We start from the raw sequence: 18,344 nt of genomic DNA, 5'->3' as shown, positions 1-18,344 counted from the left end.
ACACAATTCAGAAAGCTTAATGATTCCCATCTTGAATCTCTCTGCCTTTCAAATCTGCGAAATTTCAATTCTATGAACTCTCATTTTACTGCTTTGCAAAATTTGTGTTGGTTAATAAAGGTGCATTGCTACTATAAAAAAAAAAAAATCCACACCATTACAAGCAATTGAGAAGAATGAGAAGTGTCTCAGTGTTTTCTGTGTACCCAACTGAATCAATGGTTTTATTCTCTTGTATTCAATCAAATCCAATCATTAAACAAAAACTTAGGGTATGCTAAATACTCTCATAAGTTGATAATTTTTATAAAGTATACGAAATGTAGTCCTAGTAGATAAGTGGGGTCCCCAAACAACCAGCATCAGCATCTCTGGAAAGTGTAAGAAATGCACATTCCCAAGGGCTCACCCAGACATGTGAAATAAGAACATCTGAGGATGCACTCAATCCATCTGTATTTTCACAGTCACTCCAGGTGTTCAATGCTTTCTAAAGTTTGAAAGTCCAGTCCACAGCCCTGGACATTGGAGAAAGGGATTTACTATAGGCCATCTTTGTCTTACACAGCAATTATGTATACTTGGAAGTGGAATTTTATTCCAAAGATAAATTCTTGCAAAGAAATTATCCATGTAGTTTTAGAATCCTACAATAAAAAAAAACAAGAAGGTGAACTTGATAAATGTTTCTGGTTATAATCAGAATAATTTTGCTCACTTAATAGTTCAACATAATTGAAAAGGAGATTTCATTACCAAAATTAAAAAACAGTAATGCATACATATTGAATACTTACTGTGTGCCAGGCACTGTTCTAAGTATTTTACACATATTTGCTCAGTCTTCACTATAATCCTATGAGAGAGGTACTGTGATTATCCTTAATTTAAGATGAGGGAACTGAAACAGGGAGGAGTTAAGTAACCTGCCGAAGATCACACAGAAAATAAATTAAAGAGGAGAAATTTGAATCCATATTGTCTGACTCTAAAAACTACATTGTTATTCTCAGGATTTGAAAAGCTAATACCTAAAATACTCTCAATATATGAAAAATATGGAATAACTCACAGGCCTAAAATTATTGTATTAATCAGCTCTAACTACCATTACAAAATACAATAGAAATTTATGTTCTCACAGTTATGGAACCTGGAAGTCTAAGATCAGGGTACCAGTATGGTCACGTTTTGATGGAGGCTCTCTTCCTGGCTTGCCAAGGGTCACCTTCTTGCTTTGTGTTCATATGGCCTTTCTATGTTTGAGCACATGGAGAGAGAGAGAGCAAGCTCTGTGGTGTCTAGAGGGTTGCACTCTCATGACCTCTCTAACCCTAATTACCTTCCAGATATCAGCACATTAGGAGTTGTGGCTTCAACATATAAATTTGGGGTGGACACAAACATTCAGTCCATAACAGAACAAAAATCCATTTCAGAGGAAGTGTGAAGAAGAAATTAATGTGAAACTCACAGATGTGTTATCATTCCTGATTGACATTCCCATAGTTTGGGCTCCTGGCTTATTACCTTTTCAGGTTTCACCTAAAGGAATTTAAGATGTGTGCATAAATACATGAACTAGAGGAATTATTTCAGAAATTCTTAATACAGATATGTAAAAGATACTAAAGATATAGCAATACTCCTAGCACTTCTACTGTATTAGAAGAGACACAGGGTAAAAATTATTCCAAGTATCTTGGCACTCGTGTAAGCATGATCATTTTTTAGTATATTCTGTACTGAGTATTCATATAAATGCCAAGTGGCACTATCTTGGGGAAGAAAAAAAAACAACTCTGAAACATGTGTAATGCTATGACATATAGAGTAAGAGACCAAAAAGATTTATAGGCAGAGGTATCAGTCATATCATTTCAAATGGCGAAGGCAAAGCAGGATTTATTACTCATTATGTACACAGTGGTTTTAAAACTTCTTGGTCTAAGGACCCCAAAGAGTTTTCTTTGAGTTATGTCTATCACTATTACTCTATTTGAAATTAAAAACAAATAATTGCTAATGTTTCTATTAATTCATTTAAAAATAACAATAAACCCATTGTATGTTAACATAACCTATATTTTATGAAAAAATTAACTATACCTTCCAAATTTAAAAATTAGTGGAGTGGCATTGCTTTACATTTTTTTTTAAATCTCTTTAATGTCTGGCATAATAGAAGACAGAAGATTCTTCTATCTCTTTTTGCATTCAGTTTTTTGTTGTTTTCGTTGAAATACATGAAAAAAATTTTACTTCTCACACATGTATAGTAGAAAATGGGGAAGTTTGATTTCCTGTTCAGATTAATACTATACTGAGGCTGAACAAGTGGCAGTTATTGACAGGTTGCTTGTAGTGAGGAATTTTAAACCATATCAATGAATTTTTCTTGCTCTGTTACGTTACCCACTGGTTATTTACAAGTCTGTTGAATAATTTTCCATACATTTGTGAATTTACATTTATTGAGGCTTGTTTTATGGTCTACTACTTGGTTCCCCCTGGAGAATGTTCTATGTGTGCTTGATAAGAATATGCATTCTGCTGGAGATGAGTGCAGTTTTCTTTCCACATCTGCTACATCTAAGTGATTTATAGTATTAAGTCATCTATTTCCTTGTTGATCTTCTGCCTCATTGTACTATACATTAATAAAACTGGTTTTTTGATAATTATAATAGTATCCAGCCATTATTGTTGAATTATTTATTTCTCCCATCAATTCTTTATGTATTTTGGAACTCTGTTGTTAGGTGCATTTATAATTATGTCTCCTTTTGGGGTGCCTGTCTGGCTCAGTCGGTTGAGTGTCCATCTTCGGCTCAGGTCATGATCTCATGGTCTGTGAGTTCGAGCCCCATGTCAGGCTCTGTGCTGGCAGCTCAGAGCCTGGAGCCTGCTTCAGATTCTGTGTCTCTCTCTCTCTCTGCCCCTCCTGCTCATGCTGTGTCTCTCTCTCTGTCAAAAATAAATGAACATTAAAAAAATGTATAATTATATCTCCTTTTATCATTATAAAATGTCCTTTTTGTCTCTAGTAACAAATTTCCTCTTAAAGTGTATTTTGTCTTAAAGTGTCGTATGGCCACTCCAGCTCTAATTGGGTTACCATCTAGATGGGATTTTAAATCCCTTGTTTCTTATACTCTATTTTTTTAACTTATTTTCTTAGTAGTTTCTCTCAGAATTAGTTTCCATCTTAGAAACAATCTATTTAATTCATATTAATGCCAACTTAATTTCAATAGCATAAAAAAAACTTTGCTCCAGTATACCTCAGTTTACTCCCCCCTCTTTTGTTCTTTTGTTGTCATACAAATTACATCTTCATGCATTATGTGCCAACAACATGGTTTTTTAGTTAATTACTTGCTAAGTGAAATAAGTCAGAGAAAGAGACATCATATGTTTTCACTCATGTGGAATTTGAGAAACTTAACAGAAGACCATGGGGGGAAAGGAAGGGAAAAAAATAGTTTCAAAAGAGAGGGAGGCAACCATAAGAGACTCTTAAATACAGAGAACAAATTGAGGGTTAATGGGGACAAGGGAGAGGGGAAAATGGGTGATGGGCAATGGCACTTGTTGGGATGAGCACTGGGTGTTACATGTAAGTGATGAGTCATGGGAATCTACTTCCAGAGCCAAGGGCACACTGTATCATACTGTGTGTTAGCTAACTTAACAATAAATTATATTTTAAAAAAAAATAAAAATAAAGTAAAAAATAAAGACGTGTTTTTTATAGTATATTGCCCCACATTCAAGCTAACTCAAATAAACTTTTATTTGCCCCCCCCCAAAAAAAACCACAATGAACCACAATGACATACCTCCTCACACCTATTAGAATGGCTAAAATTAACAACTCAGGCAACAACAGATGTTGGCAAGGATGCGAAGAGGATCTCCTTTGCACTGCTGGTGGGAATGCAAACTGGTGCAGTCATTCTGGAAAACATGGATGTTCCTGAAAAAATTAAAAATAGAACTACCCTATGACCCAGCAGTTGCACTACTAGGTATACAGGAGTGCTGATTCGAAGGGATTCATGCACGTCAATGTTTATAGCAGCACTATCAACAATGGCCAAAGTATGGAAAGAGCCCAAATGTCCATCAACAGATGAATGGATAAAGAAGGTGTGTATGTGTATACACACACAGACACACACACAGACACACACACACACACACACACACACACACACATAATGGAATATTGACGATAAAAAAATGAAATCTTGCTATTTGCAACAATGTGGAGGGAACTAGAGTGTATTACGCTAAGCGAAATAAGTCAGAGAAAGACAAATATATGATTTCACTCATCTGTGGAATTTAAGAAACAAAACAGATGAACATAGTGAAGGAAAGCAAAAGTAATAAAAATAAAAATAAAAAAACAGAGAGAAACCATAAGAGACTCATAAATAGAGAACAAACTGAGGGTTGATGGTGGGGTGTTGGGTAGGAGGATGGGCTAACATGTGCGATGAGCATTACAAAGGGCACTTGTTGGGTTGAGCACTGGGTGTTATATGTATAAGTGATGATGAATCACTAAAGTCTATTCCTGAAATAATTATTACACTATATGTTAAGAAACTTGGATTTAAATTTTTTTTAAATAAACTTTTAATGTTTATTTTTATTTTTGAGACAGAGAGAGACAGAGCATGAATGGGGAGGGTCAGAGAGAGAGGGAGACACAGAATCTGAAACAGGCTCCAGGCTCTGAGCAGTCAGCACACAGCCCAACGCGGGGCTCAAACTCACGCACCGCGAGATCGTGACCTGAGCCAAAGTCGGACGCTTAATCGACTGAGCCACCCAGGCGCCCCTAAATTTTAAAAAATAATAAAATAAAAATAAAATCTCTGCTTAGTAAGTCAAACATCTAGGCTGCCTTGGGGGCAATTTCTACTGACTGCTTTTCTTCCCTCTATATATGAACCAAACTCTCCTATTTGTGTCATAATTTTCTGTTAAAAACCAGACATTTTATATAATGGAGATCTCTCCCCTGGGTTTGTTGTTTTTGGTGTTTGTTGTTGTTGCTCCTGTTTTTTCAGTGATTTTCCTGGGCTAATACTTTAAAGTCTCTATTGTGTGTAGCCACTGAATTCCCTACTCAGCCTAAGAGTCAGATATAATTGGATAGACATTTCCTTAAATAAGATATTAGATGAGAGATTAGGGCCTTTGTGGTCTTTTGTCTGGAAACAGTGTTACACGTGTGTGGCCTGCTAGTCTCCAGAAATATGTCAGAGCTTTTCAAAGCCCGTCTTTGAACATCTTGTTCACATTTTGCCTTTTAAGATTTGGTCAACCTCTTATTAGCCCAAACTGATATCAAAGAAGCAATTGCTAATGATTGTTTTTAATAAATGTCCCAGTGTGATAGGGCTATCCACCCAGAGCAAGTTCTCAGTCTTTCCAAATAAAGATAGTTAGAATAGAGCTTTGGTGAAAACTGCCAGACACAGCAAATAGTGACATTTCTCTGTGGATGAGGCTTTGGGAGCTCCCAACCTGTTCTGCCCCTCTATTAGCTGCTATGCTTTCATTTTCACACTAATGTAGTTGCAGAGCTGCTGATTTCAAAGCCTACTTCAGAGCTAGGGAAAGGGTTATAGGAATAGGACAAATTAAAATGCAGCAAAGTGCACTATTCTTAACAATATTCAGTTCTTTTCTTGAAGTTCTTTTCTTTTCAGATGCTTGCAAAATTTTGATTTCCAGAGTCCTGAAAGGATTTGACAATTTTTTTTTTACCAGTGTTCTCATTGCTTTTATGAAGGAGATTTTTGAGGTCCTTACTATACCATTCTAGAAGTGATTCTCCTCTATTATTTTAAAATCCATTGGTCTGTCTTGTACTTTGAATCTTCTTTTATCCATGAATGATTTAATAACATCATGCATTGGTCATTTGGAAAATACTGGTTTACCAAGTTATGCAGATCTTCCCAATATTAACATATTTCATTATATAATATTTTAAAATCACACTTGTTAGGGTGCCTGGGAGGCTGAGTCAGTTAAGTGTCCAACTCTTGATCTCAGCTCAAGTCTTGATCTCAGGGTCATGAGTTTAAGCCCAGCGTTGAGCTCCACACTGGACCTGAAGCCTACTAATTTAACTAATTAAATAAACAAAATAAAATCACACTTGTTATATCACCACTGATCACATCGGAAAAGTTGTTAAGTTTTTAATATTTCAGGCTCACAGTGGTGGATACAAGTCTTCTAAAATTCCAATTTTCAGGGCACCTAGGTGGCTCGCTCAGTCCATTGAGTGTCCATCTCTTGATTTCAGCTCAGGTCATGATCCCAGGTTGTGGAATTGAGCCTCACATCAGGCTCCATGCTAAGCATGGAACCTGCTTAAGATATTTCTCTCTCCCTCTCTCTCTCTCTCTCTTCCCCCCCTTCCCCCCCACCCCTGCCCCCTCCCTTACTTACGCTCGTTCTCTAAAATTTTAAAAATAAATAAAATTCCAATTTTCATTGAGAAGCTCAAATTTTATCATTAGCCACGAATACTGCCAGTCATTTTCCTACAAATGACAGACTTGCCTTGTCATTTTCAAGAAAATGTTGGCTAAATTGAAATACCTAATGAACAACCATAGTTTAGTGCCACTGCTGATTATTCACCCTTTTTACACTGGGACCTTGGGATATCCCAGGGACCCAGGGACATTCCACCATACTCAGAACTATTGTATGGAGGAATTGAATCTGGATTTCAATATTAAAGTGACCGACCCATGGTGAGAAGTGAAATTCAGCTTTAAGACTCATAATAGTGACTTGCTGACCTTATTTTTTAAATGAATATAGAACAAGAGAGAAAAACATGCCTAAGTAAATCTGTAAAATAAGGTACTGTGGATAATAGTATGAAATTTTTCAAGTGTGAAGTACAAAAAATAGTCTAGAATACATTTGGGGAAGTTCACTGAAAACACTGTTTATATCCAAGATACCAATATTCCAGCACATAGACGAGACCATGGATAATGAAGTAAATTTGAGGTTGTAACACAGTGATAAATGTAGCCTCATAAATATTATTTCAAGCTTCGGTGGGATGAGACAAGAGTAAACTATGAAAGGGCATACCCTATTCCAAAGAAATAAACCTAGGAGAGATGAAATAATTCATATTAAGAAGTGTATACCACATTAGCAATGTTTGTTGCTAAGCATGTGAAGCAACATTCAGCTAGTAGGAGTGTAAACCTGTATTACCACTTTAGAAGAGAGAGAGAGAGAAAGAAAGAAAGGGAAAGAAAGAAAGAAATGGCACTACTTGTGATGAGCACCTGGTGTTGTATGGAAGTGTTGAATCACTATATTGTACACCTGAAACTAATATTACACTGTACATTAACTAACTGGAATTTAAATTAAAACTTAACAACAGTAATAATAATAATAATATTGCTACCTACCAACATAATGGAAAAAACAGAAGGAAATATTGAATATCTATTCAAAGAGTGTTTAGAGCCCCAAATCCTCTCCTTGCCTCAGCTTTGTAGATGGCTTCCATGTCTATTCTCACCCCAGCAGAAGTTTGGGGTTTTGTTCTCTGAGGAGGTTGTTCAACTGCAGCATGCCAGGCACATAGCGTAACCCAAACCTTACCCCTAACCTAACACTTAGCCCGTAACCCCTAAACCTAACTCTATGGAAAGGTCTCTGAACTGCAGGATGCCAGACACATACCTTTACCCTGGCCCTAATCCTACCCTAACCCTGGCCCTAACTCTAACCCTATATTTGAGAGGATAAAAAGTAGATGTGGTATCTATGTAATGGAATATTAGTCATAAAAAATAATGAAATCTTGCTATTTGCAATGACATGGATGGAACTAGAGGTTATTATGGTAAGCAAAATAAGTCAGAGAAAGACAAATACCATATGATTTCACTGATGTGGAATTTAAGAAACAAAGGAGAAAGGGCAGGGCAGGGGGGGGGGTAGGCGAAATGAGAAAGGCATACTAAGAATCAAACTTTTAACCATAGAGAACAAACTGGTTACCAGATGGGAAGTGGGTAGGGCAATGGGTGAAATAGGAGATGGGGATTAAGGAGTGCACTTGTTGTGATGAACAACAGGTGTTGTATGGAAGTGTTGGATAACTATATTGTACACCTGAAACTAATATCACACTGTATGTTAATTGGAATTCAAATAAAAACTTTTTTTAAAAAACTGGCACTACCTAGTACACTTGAAGATGCACACATATCCTCTGACTTTACAATTCTGCCCTGGGTACATAACCCCTGATAAATGTTATTAGCACTTGTGCATCAGGTAGCATACATAAGAATGCCATGTTTATCATGGCAAAAAAAAAGGAAACAAGTGCCAATCAACAATAGAATGAAAAATATACCCTAATCATAGAATGGCATATTCCAAAGCAGTGAAAATGAACTATACAGCTACATGCTTAATCATGAATACATCTCAAAATAATATATTTTAAAAAGCAAGTTTTAAAAAAACAGAAAGATACATACAGTATTGTTCTATTTACATAAAAATTTAAAAACATAACCAAATATATTTTAACACATTTGCATAAATGATAAAACTATAAAGTAAAAAGGAATAATTGCATGAAGATAATTCCATAGTGTAACTTCTATAAAACTACCTGTAGTTGCTTTAAAATTGTGCATATCTAAAGAACAATGCTTTCTCTTGCCCATTTGCAAAAGAGTCTTGGTCATTCTTTCATTGAAGTAATATATGTTGTACAAAGTGTACAAATATTTTTTTTTCCTCCAGGAAAGGACTTCACTGGGGCTCCTGGGTGGCTCAGTCAGTTGAGCACCCAACTTCAGCTCAGGTCATGATCTCATGGCTTGTGGGTTCAAGCCCCACCTCGGGTTCTGTGCTGACGGCTCAGAGCCCAGAGCCTGCTTCGGATTCTGTGTCTCCCTCTCTCTTTGCCCCTCCCCTGCTCACGCTCTCACTCTTTCTCTCTCAAAAATAAATACATATTAAAAAAATATTTTAAGAAAAAAAAGGACTTCATTGATAAGTTTGTTGTTAGTAGTTGTATTACTCATGAATCTTTTACTCAGTTATATCTTATGAATAATTCCATTCTTAGAGCAACCTGTTTTCTCATGACCATTGAAAGTCCATAGACTTCTAACACTCTTAAAATTCAATCAGGTAATTGTCATATCAGTTAAATCCATTATTTCTGGCCTGTCATCCTGGAGGAAAATCATTTCTAGCACATCATTAGACCATCTACATGTCTTAGTTAACTTTTCTCTACTTTAGTGGGAAGAACAGTAGAATTTTGAATTCTGTGAAGTGTTCAAAGAATTTCTTAATCATTTTGTCATCTCCTCTTAGGATACCCATTAAAGACATTGGTTTCTTTGTACTCTATTTAATTAGTGTTGATATATAGAGAGAATAAATCATTGTATCAAGGTGTGAGGAATGTTCCAGAAGTAAGGAACAATAAATACACAAATTGGAGCCAAACATCGTGACTGTAACTAGGCTCTGCCAGTTGTGTTTTCCTAAACTGGAAAATAATGTATTCTCTTAAGTCTAGCATAAGAGAAGAAATGTGGTGGAACTATTCATTAATATTTTCCAGTCTTTTATAATTATTATGGATGGATTTTATTCATTTTGATATTTATTTTGGGAAAATGTAAACTATGTCCAATCCATCCCAGAAGGAAAAAGGAATTCTATACTCAACAGAAATGTCATAATAAGACTCTCCTAACTCTATTCTATGTGGAACCAAAAGTAGTAAATTTTGCTTAAAATATTCACATTAATATAATAAAGAATAATATTAGATGTTAGAAATATACAATAAAATAACTATAAATGCAACTATGAAATCATTTAAAGTGTTGAGAATTTTCTACTAACAGAGGTTTTCTTTTTTTTATTTTTAAAAAAAAATTTTTTAACGTTTATTTATTTTTGAGACAGAGAGAGACAAAGCATGAACGGGGGAGGGTCAGGGAGAGGGAGACACAGAATCTGAAACAGGCTCCAGGCTCTGAGCTGTCAGCACAGAGCCCAACGCGGGGCTCGAACTCATGGACCCCGAGATCATGACCTGAGCCGAAGTCGGCCGCTTAACTGACTGAGCCACCCAGGCGCCCCACAGAGGTTTTCTTTTGAATACTTAACAGGTTGTCTGCTTAAGGAAATGTTCTCTAACTGCCATATATGTATGTATGTGTGTATGTGTGTGTGTGTGTGTGTGTGTGTGTGTATATATATATATATATATATACACACACACACACACACACATATATATATACACACATATATATGTATATATGTATATATATAATATACATAATATATAACATATATTCTATATAATAATAATTATTGTAAAACTGTTTTATTTGTAAGAGATTTGTCTGAAACTTCAAATGACTTACTTTTGTAGGCTTAACTATTTATTCCTTTTTTATTGCAGCCCTTTGGAGTAAATCAGCCTGGACCTTATATCATGTATACAACTGTAGATGCAAATGGATATCTGAAAAATGGTTCAGGTAAGACTTGATACAATATCCATAATACACAAAAACACCTTCAATCAATATATTGGCAAGGTAAGCTGGATGACAAAAATTATCATCATGTTTTCACACCAGAAACTGTGCCCATCAGATTACAAAAAGATCCTTATGATAAATATACTAATGTTCATTCCTCATATATCCCGATTATGAGCCATATTGGAGCCAAATCATTATCCTCACTTTTCAGTTGAAGTAACAGAGAAATTGGGAGACATTACCTGAGTTATTTTGACCAAAATGTGAAGTGGTAACTTAGTTAACAAAGCTATTCTTAGAAGAAGTAAAAATTAGGAATCCAGTCTACAACCTAGACTAATTCTAGTTTTCTCATATGTGAAATAGAAGCTACAATGTTATATATAGGTTTTTTAATATGTGATTATAAATAAAAACTTCTAGTTGTATATTTGAATAAATAATAAAGGGAAATGCAATCAAAACAAAAAAGAAATAAGACTAAGCAAAGGATGTCCGTTTTTGACAGATGGCTAGCTGACTGAGAGGAGGTCCAAATCATAGTAAATACAACTGTTCTAATTTCAATTCCCTAAATAAGAAAAGGAACCCTAACATATTAATGGGCTTCTTTGAGATTCCTAGAGTCCTAACCATGAAGAACTATAAAGAGAGTTGCTGTTACTCGTCCATTTTTATGCACCAAAAAAAGGAAGAATCCGTATATGACCATTCTCTTTTTATATAATGGCTTAACAATAAATGAAATATAAAAGAATGAGTTTCCTTTTTAGCTAATTATACACACTTAAGACTCTCAATTATAATACTGCTTCAGCATAGAAACATTCCATAAAACAAAAGCTGTTTAATAAAATTCACGGAGAAATTGACAAACACAACTAAAAACAAATACTTTAATACATCATTGTTAGTCAAGAAGATTTGAATAAGGATATAGACAATTTGAACAAATTACTTATCTATGTTTTAGTTCAGATACATATCAAACTGTACAAAAAAGTTCCTGGGACCAGTTGGTTTTATCTTTTATCAGTTAATTCTGTTTGAGTTTTAACATGTAGATAATTTAATTGCTAGGTAAGCTGTTCCAGAACACATGAAAAAAAGATGTACTTATTTCATTTAATGAAGTAAGTATAACTTAGGCAATCAGTCTTTTACTAACCCTCCTTCAAAAACTGGAAATAAACTCTCTTCCCACCAAACGTCAGTAGAACTTGATGGTGTACCTCTCTTATAACACCTACCACACTCTACCTTGTGTCAATAGTTATATATCTGTCTTATCTCCCATTAGACTATAGACTCATTAAAGACTGGTTCTATACCTAATTTTGTCTTTATGTGCTTTGCCCTTTCTAGGACACCCAAGTATTGGTTGAAATGCTAACATAAAACCAGTTCAAGGATTTATATTTCTTTAAAATAAGATTTGAGACAGAAAACTTGAACAGAAAGCTTAACCAAAATAGATTATACTGACAGTTCATAACTGGTTGCAAAAACAATTTCTTCATCTAACATAAAGTAGTATAAACTATTGAAAAAGCTGAGTTAAAATTAATAGATCTGTGTTTATTATTATAAAGCCTCTACTTTGTGCTGACCACTATTGCAGACTCACTCTATGGTATCTCATTGAATTTCACAGCACCCTTGCATGGCAGCCATCAGTCTACACCTGAGGATGCTGAGGCTCTGGGAGCTCAAGTAATTTAGCTGTTTCAGTCAGCTCTTAACTAGTAGAGCTGGACTTAAACTCAGCACTAACTACAAAACATACACATTCTTTTATTTTTCTTTCTTATAATGTATTTATAAAGTCAAGTTAATTAACATTCAGTGTAGTATTGGTTTCAGGAGTAGAACCCAGTGATTCATCACTTACATATAACACCCAGTGCTCATCCCAACAAGTGCCCTCCTTAATGCCCATCAATCCTTCCACCCACCTCCTCTCCAGGAACCCGCAGTTTGTTCTCTGTATTTTACAGTCTCTTATGGTTTGCCTCCCTCTCTATTGTTAACATATTTTTCCTTCCCTTCCCCTACGTTCATCTGTTGTGTTTCTCAGATTCGACATATGAGTGAAATTGTACATTTGTCTTTCCCTGCCTGACTTACTTCTCTTAGCATAATACACTCCAGTTCTATCCATGTGGTTGCAAATGGAATGATTGCATTCTTTTTGCTTGCTGAGTAGTATTCCATTATATATATATATACATATATGTATATATACACACACACACACACACACACACACACACCGTATCTTCTCTATCCATTCATCAGTCGATGGGACATTTGGGCTTTTTTCGTAATTAGGCTATTGTTGGTACTGCTGCCATAAACATTGGGATGCATGTATCGCTTCAAATCAGCATTTTTGTATGCTTTGGATAAATACCTAGTAGTACAGTTGCTGGATCATTGGGTAGTACTATTTTTAATTTTTTGAGGAACCTCCATAGTGTTTTCCAGAATGGCTGCACCAGTTTGCATTCCCCCCAATAGTGCAGAAGGGTTCCCCTTTCTCTCAATCCTTACCAACATCTGTTGTTTCCTGAGTTGTTAATTTTAGCCATTCTGACAGGTGTGAGGTGGTTTCTCAGTGTGGTTTTGGTTTGTATTTCCCTGTTGATGAGTGATATTGAACTGGAAGTCCTAGCCTCGGCAATCAGACAACAAAAAGAAATAAAAGGCATCCAAATTGGGAAAAAAGAAGTCAAACTATCACTCCTTGCAGATGACATGATACTCTACATGGAAAACCTGAAAGACTCCACCAAAAAACTGCTGGAACTGATACATGAATTCAGCAAAGTCACAGGCTATAAAATCAACGTACAGAAATCGGTTGCATTTCTATACATCAATAATGAAGCAGCAGAAACAGAAAGTAAGGAATCGATCCCGTTTACAATTGCACCAAAAAACATAAATGACCTAGGAATAAACCTATCCAAAGAGGTAAAAGATGTGTATGCTGAAAACTATAGAAAGCTTATGAAAGAAACTGAAGAACACATGAAGAAATGGAAAAACATTCCATGCTCATGGATTGAAAGAACAAATATTGTTAAAATGTCAATACTACCCAAAGCAATCTACATATTCAATACAATCTCTATCAAAAATAACACCAGCATTCTTCACAGACTAGAACAAACAATCCTAAAATCTGTTTGAAACCAGAAAAGACCCTGAATAGACAAAGCAATCCTGGAAAAGAAAACCAAAGCTGGAAGCATCACAATTCTGGACTTTAAGCTGTATTACAAAGCTGTAATCATAAAGACAGTATGGTACTGGCACAAAAACAGACACATAGATCAATGGAACAGAATAGAGAACCCAGTAATGGACATATATAGATGACCAACTAATCTTCAACAAAGCAGGAAAGAGTATCCAGTAGAAAAAAGACAGTCTCTTCAGCAAATTGTGTTGGGAAAACTGGACAGTGACATGCAGAAGAATGAACTTGGACCACTTTCTTACACCATGCACAAAAATAAACTCAAAATGGATGAAAGACCTAAATGTAAGACAGGAAACCACCAAAATCCTAGAGGAGAAAACAGACAGCAACCTTTTTGACCTTGGCTGCAGCAGCTTCTTACCTGACATGTCTCCAGAGGCAAGGGAAATAAAAGCAAAAATAAACTATTGGGACTTCATCAAGATAAAAACTTCTACACAGCAAAGGAAACAATCAACAAAGCTAAAAGGCAACTGACAGAATGAGAGAAGGTATTTAAAATGACATATCAGATAAAGGGTTAGTATCCAAAATCTATAAGGAACTTCTCAAACTCAACACCTCAAAAACAAGTAATCCAATGAAGAAATGGCCAGCAGACATGAATTGACACTTTTCCAAAGAAGACATCCAGATGACTACCAGACATGAAAAGATGCTACAAAACCTGTACATTCTTAATACTACTACAATATTTTTAAGTGTCATCTTGTAAAAAGCTTAGGGTATCCTAAAAAGAGGAAATTATCCCTCATAATCTTTGTTTCATTTCTATTTTAACCATGGTAACTGTGTAAAGTGAAAATGACTAAATTTAATAACATAAACTGTTGTTTTATGATGTTTTGGTTTTGGTTTAGGCTTAAGACTTTGTACTTAATGATTTGTGTTTTGTAGTGATTTCAGAAACAGCATTTAAATAATGGGTACATCCTTTGACTTTCTAGGAGGTTGCTGATCCTACTTTATTTAGTAGTTAAGTGACAGGAGGAGTCAATTTACCAGTGATGCTTTTTTGTTTGTTTGTTTTGTGTTTTGATCAGGATAAATTGAATTTTATTGTGCTTTACAAGTCTTGGTTTTATTTTAGAGAACATTCTGAAAGGCTCTTTATATAGGAGCTCCCAGCAGCATTAAAGTGAATGTAAAATAGTAAAGTTAATGCTAGTTCATATCAGTGAGCAAGTATTGCTTCAGCTTTGATTCTTCCCACTATATATATATATATATATATATATATATATATATATATATATATGTCAAGTTACCTAATATACAGTGTATACAGTATGCTCTTGATTTTAGGCGTAGATTCCTATGATTCATCACTTACATACAACACCCAGTGCTCATCCCAACAAGTGCCCTCCTCAATACCTATCACCCGTTTTCACCCTGCCCCTCTACCCCCCACCATCAACCCTCACTTTGTTCTCTGTATCTAAGAGTCCCTTGTGGTTTGCCTCCCTCTCTGTTTGAAGCTATTTGTCACCTTCCCCTCTTCCATGGTCTTCTGTTAAGTTTCTACAATTCCACATAGGAGTGAAAACATATATCTGTCTTTTTCTGACTTATTTCACTTAGCATAATACCCTCCAGTTCCATCCATGTTGTTGCAAATGTCAGGATTTCATTCTTTCTCATTGCCAAGAGTATTCCATTGTATATATAAGCCACATCTTCTTTATCCATTCATCAGTTGATGGACATTTAGGCTCTTTCCATAATTTTGCTATTGTTGAGAGCACTGCTATAAACATTGGGGTACATGTGCCCCTATGCATCAGCACTCCTGTATCCCTTGGATATTCTATTAATTTTTTGAGGACCCTCTGTACTGCTTTCCAGACTGGCTGCACTAGTTTGCATTCCCACCAGTTCCTGTTTCTCCACATCCTTGCCAGCATCTGTTGTTGCCTGAGTTGTTAATTTTAGCCATGAGGTCGTATCTCAATGTGGTTTTGATTTGTATTTCCCTGATGATGAGTGATGTTGAGCATCTTTTCATGTGTCTGTTGGCCATCTGGATGTCTTCTTTAGAAAAGTGTCTATTCATGTCTTCTGCCCATTTCTACACTGGTTATTTGTTTTTCGGGTGTTGAGTTTGGGTAAGTTCTTTATAGATTTTGGACATGAACCCTTTATCCAATATGTCATTTGCAAATATCTTCTCCCATTCCATTGGTTGCCTTTTCCTTTGCTGTGCAGAAGCTTTTTATCTTGATGAGGTTACAGTAGTTCATTTTTGCTTTTATTTCCCTTGCCTTCAGAGATGTGTCAAATTGACCAGTGATTCTAACTGCTTGATGTTGTTTCTAAGGGACATTGTTACTATCTTTTATGTCCTTAGGACTTGAGGATACTCTTCAGTAATAATAATAGCCAACAGTGATTAGTACTTACTCTGACCAGGCATTGTACAAAGCATTGTACATGGATGTTCTGATTTGTAATACTGGGCATAAAATTTCCTTTCAGCTATATATAGTGCATGAAGCTTTTAAAATGTAAATACATAAGAATTAAAAAAGCACTCTAGTGGGGCGCCTGGGTGGCTCAGTTGGTTAAGCATCCGACTTGGGCTCAGGTCATGATCTCCTGGTTCGTGAGTTCGAGCCCTGCATCAGGCTCTGTGCTGACAGCTCGGAGCCTGGAGCCTGCTTCAGATTCTGTGTCTCCCTCTCTGCCCTTCGCCTGCTCATGCTCTGTCTCTTTCTCAAAAATAAATAAACATTTTTTTAAAAATTTTAAAAAGCACTCTAGTATCATAATATTACATATATTGGTACATAAGGAAGAAGAGAAAAATTCTCAGTAAAACAAGGAAATGTTATGATTCTGGTATTCTGCTTTTGCATTTCTTTTTTCCTTGATTTAATGAACATAGATTTCCATTTTCCTAATACATTCTGAAGAAGATAATAGATGTACCTTAAAATTTCTAATATTTCTAACATTCTTCATTTAAGACAAAGAAATTACATCTTCAACAGTTAAGACTATAGTAAATTCAGGTATTTTAACCAAAGAATTAAAATAATTAAATTAAAATGTATGACCAGATTGTTTTATTAAATGTGTTTTTACTATATTAATTTTGGTATCCTTAAACTTTTTCCATGTAAGCAAAAATACTTTTGAAAGTTTTTCAATAATACATAGAACAGGCATTCTATGTAAAAAAAAAAAAAGAATGGTTTAGTTATATTCGTAGGTTGGAAAACCCAATATTCATAGGCTAAACACTAGGAACCAAATAGTACACTCTGCCAAATATTATGTGACTATTGTTATTCCTTTATATTAAAGTAGGTAGTAAGAAGTACTTATTCTTTAATCTGTAAATATTTTAGAATTTATTTTAGTGATATATGAATAATTTAGTAGATGGGATGGAATGGGTGTTTGTTATTTAGAGTTAAATTATCTTGGGATGCCTGGGTGGCTCAGGCAGTTGAGCGTCCAACTTTGGCTCAGGTCATGATCTCACAGTTTGTGAGTTCAAGCCCTGCATCGGGCTCTGTGCTGACAGCTCAGGGCCTGGAGCCTGCTTCAGATTCTGTGTCTCCCTCTCTCTACCCCTCTTCTGTTCGCACTATGTCTCTCTCAAAAATAAACATTTAAAACAAATTTTTTAAGGAGTTAAATTATCTTTCTCACCTAGGAAGATATCATTTAATACACTCAAGTAGTTTAAGAAAGGAGACACTAGTGTTCTAAAGACTTCTTAAAATGGAAAACAGAAAAAAATTATTCCGTAACATTGGCCAACTCAGGCTTAGTTCTCAGGTTCAAAAACTAAATGTTAAGAACAAAAATATACAGATTCAAACCTTGTAATCAATTTTTTAAATGTCTGCTATGTTTCACAAGCTAATTGATATTCTTTAAGGTTCTCCTAGCATTAATTCTTCTCACACTCTACCCTGTGAATGGATAGTTATTTCAAAGGCTGCTATGCAGTTGTAACTATTAAATGAAATATAATAGGAAAGCACTTAGAATCAGTTATTACCTCAGACAGAAATCTTAAATCTGTGGCAGTGCTCAACAACAAAAACAAAAACAATTCAAAAATGGACAAAACTTGGGTAGATAACTCTCCATAAAAGATATACCAATGATTAATAATACTTGAAAAGATGTTCAATAAAACTGATCATTGGAGAAATACAAATCAAAACCATAATGAGATTCTACCTCACACTTATTAGGATGACTACTAACCAAACAAAAAAGCAGAAAGTAACAAGCATTGGTAAGGATGCAGAGAAATAGAACCCTGTATACTAGTCTATGCTATAGGCAGAAATTTATATTCCCCCAAAATTCCTGTGGAAATCCTAATATCCAGGGTATTAGAAGATGGGGCCTTTGGAAAGTGATTAATGCCCTTATAAAAGAAGCCCTGGAGAATTGCCTCCCCCTTCCCATCATGTGAGGACACAGCAAGAAGGCTCTGACTATGA

At 35.3% G+C, this 18,344-nt stretch overlaps 1 protein-coding gene and 2 long non-coding RNA genes across 5 annotated transcripts in view; 2 read left to right on the top strand and 1 right to left on the bottom strand.

Moving 5' to 3' along the window:
• Positions 1–18,344, top strand: part of ITFG1 (integrin alpha FG-GAP repeat containing 1) — a 367,923-nt gene that overhangs the window by 279,646 nt on the left and 69,933 nt on the right. For all 3 annotated transcript variants that reach the window (XM_040497933.1, XM_040497934.1, XM_040497935.1), the window contains one exon: positions 10,523–10,601. In XM_040497933.1, the coding sequence (XP_040353867.1) occupies positions 10,523–10,601 (79 nt within the window). The remainder of the gene's footprint in view (positions 1–10,522; positions 10,602–18,344) is intronic.
• Positions 358–1,547, bottom strand: LOC121045247 (uncharacterized). Its single transcript, XR_005797654.1, has 3 exons — positions 1,475–1,547; positions 798–926; positions 358–647 (listed from the first exon to the last, which is right to left on the bottom strand). It is a non-coding gene; the product is annotated as an uncharacterized LOC121045247 (long non-coding RNA).
• On the top strand, positions 12,877–15,669 carry LOC121045246 (uncharacterized). Its single transcript, XR_005797653.1, has 3 exons — positions 12,877–12,948; positions 13,336–13,337; positions 15,619–15,669. It is a non-coding gene; the product is annotated as an uncharacterized LOC121045246 (long non-coding RNA).

Source organism: Herpailurus yagouaroundi, unplaced genomic scaffold (assembly GCF_014898765.1).
Source record: "Herpailurus yagouaroundi ecotype Mexico unplaced genomic scaffold, PumYag 190, whole genome shotgun sequence".
NCBI lineage: Eukaryota > Metazoa > Chordata > Mammalia > Carnivora > Felidae > Herpailurus > Herpailurus yagouaroundi.
Note: the sequence above shows the minus strand (reverse complement) of the source record. Positions and strands in the feature narration are given on the sequence as shown.